Source organism: Salvelinus alpinus, chromosome 20 (assembly GCF_045679555.1).
Source record: "Salvelinus alpinus chromosome 20, SLU_Salpinus.1, whole genome shotgun sequence".
Classification (NCBI taxonomy): domain Eukaryota; kingdom Metazoa; phylum Chordata; class Actinopteri; order Salmoniformes; family Salmonidae; genus Salvelinus; species Salvelinus alpinus.
This window is the reverse complement of record NC_092105.1, coordinates 21,184,213-21,194,109: the sequence shown is the minus strand read 5'-3', so window position 1 is coordinate 21,194,109 and position 9,897 is coordinate 21,184,213. Positions and strand designations below refer to the sequence as shown.

General features: G+C 43.6%; 2 protein-coding genes across 6 annotated transcripts in view; both read left to right on the top strand.

Annotated features, from left to right (window-relative positions):
- Positions 1-3,432: 3,432 nt before the first annotated feature.
- LOC139546465 (carbonyl reductase [NADPH] 1-like) lies at positions 3,433-8,871 on the top strand. The gene is made up of 5 exons (XM_071354871.1): positions 3,433-3,554; positions 3,800-3,880; positions 4,426-4,714; positions 4,964-5,071; positions 6,452-8,871. The coding sequence occupies exons 3-5, from the start codon at positions 4,429-4,431 to the stop codon at positions 6,925-6,927; spliced, it is 870 nt and encodes a 289-aa protein (XP_071210972.1). The 5' UTR covers positions 3,433-3,554; positions 3,800-3,880; positions 4,426-4,428; the 3' UTR covers positions 6,928-8,871.
- Positions 8,872-9,142: 271 nt separating this feature from the next.
- LOC139546464 (protein DOP1B-like) overlaps positions 9,143-9,897 on the top strand; it is a 49,206-nt gene continuing 48,451 nt past the window's right edge. Inside the window, exon 1 of one of the 5 annotated variants that reach the window (XM_071354869.1) lies at positions 9,143-9,422. The gene's annotated coding sequence lies outside the window, so the exon portion shown is untranslated. The remainder of the gene's footprint in view (positions 9,423-9,897) is intronic. The other 4 variants (XM_071354865.1, XM_071354867.1, XM_071354868.1 and 1 more) reach the window with 4 other exon arrangements.

Genomic DNA, 9,897 nt, shown 5'->3' with positions numbered 1-9,897 from the left:
GTATGTGAAATAGGTAGCCTTTTTTATTCGATGAGGTGGATGGGCCAGAATCAACTAATTATTAAATAAATTGATTTTGATCTGTAATTCTGTTTTTCTATTTCCTCTGAGACGCAGTTCAGTGAAACTGCTACTAAACATTAGTTGCGTTGGATAGCCAGGATTATTCCCAAATACTGTACGCATGAACTGCTGATACATCTATCTATGGTGTGAGTTGTGTGTTTGCATGCTGAGCTGCATCAGTGAGATTGAGGGGCAGGACCGTGAGTGTGCACTTTTTTTTCTTCTTTGAGGTCAGTCAACCTGACCTGCAGGTTGAAGATGGCGCTGGAAGAAATGGCAGCCGTTTTCCGGGCGCCTAACCAATTGTATTATGTGGGGTTTTTCGCGTTATTTGTAACTTATTTTGTACATAATGTTTCTGCCACCGTATCGTACTGCAAAAAAGAGCCTCTGGATATCAGGACAGCGATCACTCACCTCAGATTAGACAAAGATTTTTTCTTCAAAAAGCAGGACGCACAGGATATGCATAAGACACCCGACAAGGACAATATCCCCGTCATTGGCAGGAGAAAGAATTGCAGGTATAGAGGACACAGGGCGGGGTGCCTTTTAATAAGGCTCCACCGACGGTGAGTGGGAAATCTGACTTTACCATCAATATTAATTGCCAACGATCATTTGACAATAATTTAAAAGGGGTACGATCACGAATATCCTACCAACGGGACATCAAAAACTGTAATATCTTATGTTTCCCCGAATCGTGGCTGAATGACAGACATGTATAACATTCAGCTGGCGGGTAATACGCTGCACCGGCTAGATAGAACAGCACACTCCGGTAAGACGAGGGGGGGGGGGGTCTGGGTATGTTTATAAACAGCTGGTGCACAAAATCTAAGGAAGTATCTAGATTTTGCTCGCCTGAAGTAGAGTACCTCATGATAAGCTGTAGACCACACTATTTGCCAAGAGAGTTTTCATCTATATTTTTCGTGACTGTTTATTTACAACCACAGATGGATGCTGGCACTAAGACCGCAGTCAGCAAACAGGAAAACGCCCACCCAGAGGCGGCACTCCTAGTGGCCTGGGACTTTAATGCAAGGAAATTGAAAGCAGTCTTGCCTAATTTCTATCCACATGTTAAATGTGCAACCAGAGGGGAAAATAAATCTATATCACCTTTACTCCACAAACAGAGACGTGTACAAAGCTCTCCCTCGCTGCCCCTTTTGGCAAATCTGACCATAATTCCATCATCTTGATTCCTGCTTACAAGCAAAAACTAAAGTAGGAAGCACCAGTGACTTGATCAATAAAAAAAGTGGTCGGATGACGCAGATGCTAAGCTACAGGACTGTTGTGCTAGCACAGACTGGAATATGTTCTGGGATTCCTCCGATGGCATTGAGGAGTACACCACATCAGTCACTGGCTTCATCAATAAGTGCATCGATGACGTCGTCCCCACAGTGACTGTACGTACATACCCCAACCAGAAGCCATGGATTACAGGCAACATCCGCACTGAGCTGCTGCCTTCAAGGAGTGGGACTCTAACCCGGACGCTTATATGAAATCCCGCTACACCCTCAGACGAACCATCAAACAGGCAAAGCACCAATATAGGACTAAGATTGAATCGTACTACACCGGCTCCGACGCTCGTCGGATGTGGCAGGGCCTGCAAACTATTACAGACTACAAAGGGAAGCACAGCCGCGAGCTGCCCAGTGACACGAGCATACCAGATGAGCTAAATCACTTCTATGCTCGCTTTGAGGCAAGCAACACTGAGGCATGCATGAGAGCATCAGCTGTTCTGGACGACTGTGTGATCACGCTCTCTGTAGCCGACGTAAGTATGACCTTTAAACATTCACAAGGCCGATGGGCCAGACGGATTACCAGGACGGGTGCTCCGGGCATGTGCTGACCAACTGGCAGGTGTCTTCACTGACATTTTCAACATGTCCCTGATTGAGTCTGTAATACCAACATGTTTCAAGCAGATCACCATAGTCCCTGTGCCCAAGAACACTAAGGTAACCTGCCTAAATGACTACAGACCGGTAGCACTCACGTCCGTAGCCATGAAGTGCTTTGAAAGGAAGGATGGTCATGGCTCACATGCACACTATTATTCTAGAAACCCTAGACCCACTCCAATTTGCATACTGCCCAAACAGATCCACAGATGATGCAATCTCTATTGCACTCCAAACTGCCCTTTCACCCCTGGACAAAAGGACCACCTACGTGAGAATGCTATTCATTGACTACAGCTCAGCGTTCAACACCATAGTGTTCACTAAGCTCATCACTAAGCTAAGGATCCTGGGACTAAACACCTCTCTCTGCAACTGGATCCTGGAATTTCTGACGGGCCCCCAGGTGGTAAGGGTAGGTAACAACACATCTGCCACGCTGATCCTCAACACTGGAGCCCCTCAGGGATGCGTGCTCAGTCCTCTCCTGTACTCCCTGTTCACTTATGACTGCTTGGCCAGGCACGACTCCAACACCATCATTACGTTTGCAGATGACACAACAGTGGTAGGCTTGATCACTGACAACGACGAGACAGCCTATAGGGAGGAGGTCAGAGAACTGGACGTGTGGTGCCAGAATAACAACCTCTCCCTCAACGTAATCAAGACAAAGGAGATGATTGTTGACTACAGTAAAAGGAGGAGCGAGCACGCACCCATTGTCATGCATGGGTCTGTAGTGGAGCAGGTTGAGAGCTTCAAGTTCCACATCACCAACAAACTAGAATGGTCCAAACACCAAGACAGTTGTGAAGAGGGCACAACAAAGCCTATTGCCCCTCAGGAAACTAAAAAGATTTGACATGGGTCCTCAGATCCTCAAAAGGTTCTACAGCTGCAACATCGAGAGCATCCTGACTGGTTGCATCACTGCCTGGTACGACAACTGCTCAGCCGCCGACCACAAGGCACCTTAGAGGGTAGTGCGTACGGCCCAGTACATCACTGGGGTGAAGGTGCCTGCCATCCAGGACCTCTATACCAGGAGATGTCAGAGGAAGGCTCTAAAAATTGTCAGACTCCAGTCACCCCAGTCATAGACTGTTCACTCTGCTACCGCACGGCAAGCAGTAGCGGAGTCTAGGACCAAAATACTTCTTTACAGCTTCTACTATGCATTGTGGACTATGCAATGCCAAGTGTGTGCAAAGCTGTCATCAAGGCAAAGGGTGGGTACATTGAAGAATCGCAAATATAAAATATATTTTGATTTGTTTAACACTTTTTTGGTTAATACATCATTATTAAATGTGTGTTATTTCATAGTGTTGATGTCTTAATTGTTATTCTACAATGTAGAAAATAGTAAAAATAAAGAAAAAACCTTGAACGAGTAGGTGTGTCCAAACTTTTGACTTGTACTGTATGTTGCATGTTGTGTCTTGAATCTTGATCTCAGTTGTTCCTTCCTGTCATCACCAGCACCTTGAAGAAATCGAATGCTCGGGCAGGGCTTCTACTTCTCTGACCGTTATTGTGTTGAATGATACTGTAAGTTGCTGTTCATAATGGATTATTAATGTATCTTTCTTTTGAGATAAAACTCCCACTTTGGGTTTATAAGAGAGGTTGGGGAAGGGAAGCGGGTGGGTGGGTGGGAGGAAGGAATGAGGAAGAAGATTAGGGGGAGATAAGAGGGAGAAACAGTGCGAGCTTGTTAGCTGAAAAAGTACGGTGACATTTTGTCACATTCTAGACCTCCACTAATTAAAGAGAATATGCTCTGCCACTTCTAGGTGTATCAATCCATACTGTGCTAGCTGCAAAGACGGTGGTGTGCTCCATACTACGTTGTAACAGTTTATACATTCACACTGGTAAGTGATACATCTGAATACAAATTATTCTTTATTCACTGGTGTAAGTTAATTATAATCTGCACTGTTTAAATTGCTCAGGGAGTTCCATTTTAATGTATGTTTAGATTGTGGATATGATGGATTTTTCAAATCTATTTTACGGTGTGCCAGCTAATGTTCTAGATCAGCACTAAAACAACTGATTAAACTACCAAATCAACCTTGATTAGTTGAATTAGGCATGCTAGCCCTGTGCTGGAGCAACATACCTTTAATGTATATTGGCGACATGTTAAACACATGTTAATGTATTGTGAATTGTATGTTTACCAGTAGGTCAGACTAGCCCTCAAATTCAAATCTGGACCTTGAAGCCAGTTCCATAGATATTTTTACTTTATTCTTCCCCTCTAATCAGGGACTGGTTTAGACCTGGGAAACCAGTGTTTGTGAAATTCATTATCAGGTACAACAGAAGTTCTCCAGACCTCGTAGGGTAATATTTGAATACCCCTGCTCTATAACTTTCTGAATCTATAGCTTTTGATTTTTCTCTCTCTGAGGTGATGTCTGGTCCACAGGTGGTTCTGGTCACTGGCTCCACACGTGGCCTGGGGTTAGCCATAGTGCAGGCGTTGTGCCAGGGCTTTAAAGGGGATGTGTATCTGAGTGCCCGGGACGTCCAGAGGGGGGCCATTGTTGTCGAGGATCTGCAGAGGGAGGGACTCAAGCCCAGACTCCTCCAGCTGGACATCACAGACCCGGTCAGCATCCAGGCGGCCCGGCAGCATTTCATGAAGGAGTACGGGGGTCTGGATGTGCTGATCAACAACGCAGGCATCGCCCCAAAACGTAACTACACATTAATGTTACACAAACACACACCATAAGTCTATGACACACTAGCAATACACAGCTGATTCAAATAATCAAAGCTTAATGATGAGTTGGTTATTTGAATCAGCTGTGTAGTGCTCGGGCAAAAAACTAAACTAGCCCCAGGACCGAGTTTTGGAAACCCTGCAATAAGGGTATTGTGTGTTAGCTGGCCTGGGATGCAGTGCCATTTTAAAGTGAACTAATAGCTCCCTCTATGTCCAGGAGGTGACCCTGCATCCTTTGGCAGCCAAGCAGAACGCATTCTCCAAACCAACTTCTTCGCCACCAGAGACATGTGCAATGAATTTCTCCCTCTCCTGAAGAAAGATGGTAAAACCCTTGTTTCATGGGGGGAAACTATCCCTTATTTGGTAGTGTACCCAGTGATGATTTTTTATTGTACGATGGGTGGGTCTAATCCTGAATAGTGATTGGTTAAAACTGCATTCCAGCCGGTGTCTATTCCACAAGTTACCAAAGGCTAAATCTTAAATATATTACCTTAAAATGCCTATTTATCTGTTCCATCTCACTGCCCAATCCACTGTCATTGTTTCAATATTCAAATTCGATTTCCAGCTGTCCAATAGTAATATACGTATTGGGAGTCGGGAGGAGACAGACAGGCAGGCAGCGTTTCTCAGCCAGTCGAAATCATGACTCAGCTGGCATTATTTTTATGGATATATACAAATAAATATCATTTGGAAAAAAAGGTAAAACGAAACGAAGTGCAGCTAGTTTGCAGTCTTTCCAGCTTCAGTTTGAAGTGATAGTGTTAGCTGTGTTGTTGGCTAGCTCCTCTGAACAACAGTGTTCTGACGAGTGAGCACATTTTCTATGCCAGCCGAAATCGCGCATTATTAGCTCATTGTTATGGATGTATCCAAATAAATGTAACTGGAAAACAGCTTAAACAAATTCGTTATTCTGGCTGCACTTTTTTGACGTGACTGTAAATTAGCCGTAGTTAGTTAGATAGCAAGCAAGGCATAAGAATGTTGCCAGCCAGTATGGCAATAGAACATTTAGAACGAACGACTTGGGTCGCGTCCATAGATACAGAACAAAAAGACGGAACGACTTGGTTGCATCTCTGGCAACCGAACCAATAGAACGAACGACCGACCAGCCGGCTTGGGTAGCAAGCCTAGATTTGTGTCAGGACTATATCTTGTGGAAGGATGAAATAGTATGAATAAATTCATCAAAACAACGTTTTTAATTAAAATATGTCAATCATTATTTTAATATATTGCTAACCCGTTGTATAAAAGTGATAATGCCCTCGAAGCCGTTGTTTGGAGAATATATTGGCGCGGTTTGCCGGCCTGAGACGAACAACACCCGTGCCAATATATTCTCCAAATACCGGCTTCTCAGGCATTATCACTTAATTGTACAATGGGTGGGTCTAATCCTGAATGCTGATTGGTTAAAACCGCATTCCAGGCGGTGTCTATTACGTAAGTTACCGCCGGCTAAATCTATGACGTTAAAATGCTTATTTACTCTGTTCCATCTGACTGCGCAATCCACTGTCTCATCAGCCCAGCCAGGCACTTTATAAACGTGATCTCCACTATAAAAAGCATCTAGACATTATCTCGACTTCGTTTTGGGCCTAACAACACCCATGCCAAATCACTTAATTAATCTCCATATGATGTTTCCTTTAATTTAACTTAACTATCTGTCTGTCTGTTATAGGGAGGATAGTGAATGTTGCCAGCATCGTGGGCTATATCACCCTCTATATGTGTTCTCCGGACCTCCAGGCCAGGCTCTGCAGTGATGACATCACAGAGGAGGAGCTAGTGGCTCTGATGAAGCGCTTTGTTGCTGAGGCCAAAGCTGGAGACCACATCAACAAGGGCTGGCCAAATTCAGTCTATGGGGTGTCCAAAATAGGCCTGATGGCCCTTACCCGGATCCAGGCCCGCAGGCTAAGAAGAGAGATGCCTCAGAGAGGGATTCTGATAAACTCCTGCTGCCCGGGCTGGGTGAAGTCTGACATGACCTATCCCAACGGGACCAAGACGCCTGTGGAGGGGGCTGACACACCTGTGTACCTGGCGCTGTTGCCTCCAGCAACACAGGAGCCCCAGGGGGAGTTTGTGGTGGATAGACAGGTACAGGTATGGGCGGGGTCACCAACAGGTGCAACAATGGATGAGGGACCCTGACTTTGGACCCTTTCATCTGCTGTTATAATATATACAAGTAACTGCCAAAATAAAGGAAACAGCAACATAAAGTGTCTTAGTAGGATGTAGGCCTACCGTGAATCAGAACAGCTTCAATGTACCTTGGCATAGATTCTACAAGTGTCTGGAACTCTATCGGAGGTGTGCGACACCCATCTTCCTCGAGAAATTCCATTATTTCGTGCTTTGTTGAAGGTGGTGGAAAACACTCTCAGGCGCCGCTCCAGAATCTCCCATAAGTGTTCAATTGGGTTGAGATCTGGTGACTGAGATGGCATATGGTTTACATCGTTTTCATGCTCATCAAACCATTACGTGACCACTCCTGCCCTGTGGATGGGGGCAGTGGCGTAGGCAGGGGTGGGCCTGGGTGGGCAAGTCCACCCAATCAGATTGAGCAAAAAATTATTATAATATTTTCCAAATGGGACATTATTTATCTTTTTACCTAAGCACAGTACTTGACCTCGGCAGGAGCTCACCGGAACTGAGTACCGGCACCTCAAATTTTCTTCTGCTTGAGTTCCTTCACCTCCTATAGAATATTAGCACAAAAGTATTGAGGAGTTCACTTAAATATAAATAGTACCGGCACCCAAAATGAGTACCGGCACTTATTTCAGTACAAGTCAAGCACTGGTCTAAACATGCATACACCATCAGATAGAATTCATAGCAAGCAGTAGGGAGGGGGTGGGACATCGAAAGGGACATTTATATTAATACATTTTATTTGGCAGATGCTTTTCAGAATACTCAAGGACATCTTACATAAAATCGAGTGCTGTACTAAAATCTATTTTAATTTAGGCCTATATAATGAATTTTAATTTATTGATTATTAACTGTTAAACTAATTCAGAAAAACGAAACAATTAGCTTATCAATTTCTAAATAAAGGGTGGGTTCTGGCACGTATCACTTCATGCTGATACCATGTGCGGTAAACAGTAGCTATTGCTGTGTTGGCTAGGCTACACTGTGTAGGCTACTCACTGTTAGCTAGCTAAGACTCACTAGTCAACTTAGCTAGCAAAAACAAGTAAAATGGCCAAACAAAGCTCAGTGTAATTTTTTTTTAAAGAGACCGTGCATAGAAGAGGATGTTGGAGAATTTGCCAAGTTATTTGATATCAGTGATTTTGCCATGAAGGCCGGCCAGTCCCCCTATATCAATCACTGATTGCATTGCATTGGTCTAATCAAAGGCCTTAAAGAGATTTTCAGTACATTCAGAGACAACGATCAGCACTACAACAATGTTTTCATTCAACACTTTCAGAAATCATGCTCTTAACCGCTAGACTATATCAGGGCATCATGTTCTAGTCTAATAGGTCTATGGTTTATTATGTGCCATCAACTGATTTCTGCCATCAACTGATTTCTGCCTACGCCACTGGATGGGGGCATTGTCATCCTATAGCCAAAATAATGGCCTGCACAGCATTTTATACATGACCCTAAGCATGATGGACTGTTCATTGCTTAATTAACTCAGGAGCCACACCTGAGTGGAAGTGCTTTCAATATACTTTGTATGCCTATCCCTCATTAACTCGTGTTTCCATTATTTTGGCAGTTATATAAATGTGTGTGTGAATTAACCATATAGGTATTGCTGTATAATAACCATTTAATAACCACATCAGTAAAGAGCAATTAAAAAAACATTGTAATTTGTCTTTTATTTGTAGTTTATCTACTGCACTGTGAAGTGTTTGCAGAGCCAGAGGGTATGGTTGATGTCTACTTAATAGTTAAACACATCACTTCATTGTCTCAAAAATGACTGTAAAAATGTAATGAAAACGAGGCAGGGGATAGGTTGATGTGCACTGAATAGTTACACACGTTACTTAATTGTCTCTGTAAACATGTAATGAAAACGATTGCTTGATAAAAAGTAACATATTAAACATGCAGCTTGTGGGCAGTTATTTTGTCAGTCCTCTTCGCCCCAGCTTTGACCAATACCTGACAGTGACTCGAGAGGTTTGTAAACATCGCACATCCCGGAATGTACCAAAGCCGGGGGTGGCAGTGAGACAAGAGAGAATAATACTTTCAAATTTGAAAACTGAATGCAAGAAACAGGTTTACCACCACTGCTGACTCGTTTATTCATGAAGACGTTTAAGTGAACTTGTGAGGGGCTTTTATAGCTTGTGAAGATAAATACTGCTCCTAAGCGGTCGTAGCTATTCATCCCCCTTTCCCTAAGAGCAGGAAGTGCACTCTCCTAGCTCCGCTCGAGTGCATTGAATCAGCTGAGTTTGGGGATGCCAACCCTTTGCGTTTAGCAGGATCTGCTAAAGACACATTTGGGGAATGGGAAACGCACTCTAGACAGAACAGTTGGTTGGCGGTTTCTCCAAGCAGACCGGACGCTACATCCAGACCCGTTAACCGTCACCGTTTTGCCGGGTTTGAGGGAAATTTGAGAGCTCAAACCGGAGATTGTTTTGCAGTTGGTGAGTCATTGATTAACAAATATGATGCACCTTGTGTTTTATTGTTTACCGCACCACGTGATAGCACGTTGAAATCAACATTTTTCCCATTTTAATGAGCTGTTTTCTCCCTAGTTCACGTTTTCCTGTTGTGAATCAATATGATCTAAATATGGTGCATTGTAGTCTACTATACTAATTCATTTGACTCGTTGGTCAACAGGGACATGATGTACCGTGGTAGTTTGGGCCATGTCTTGTGGCGATTGAAACCCGCTGTCATAATCAACTGTATGGACTGAGTGGGCAACGCTATAAGACCTACCTTTTCTCTGCAACATCAACAAACATCCAATTTCAGTTATTTTAAAATTGTTGCTTTACACTGCTTCATCAACAACATGCATGCCAGTCTTTCCTGGTTGAGGGTTGACGAGAGATTAACTGCTTCTAGTTTTTATGAGAAATAATACTGTGATGAAAGTTCCAGATTGTC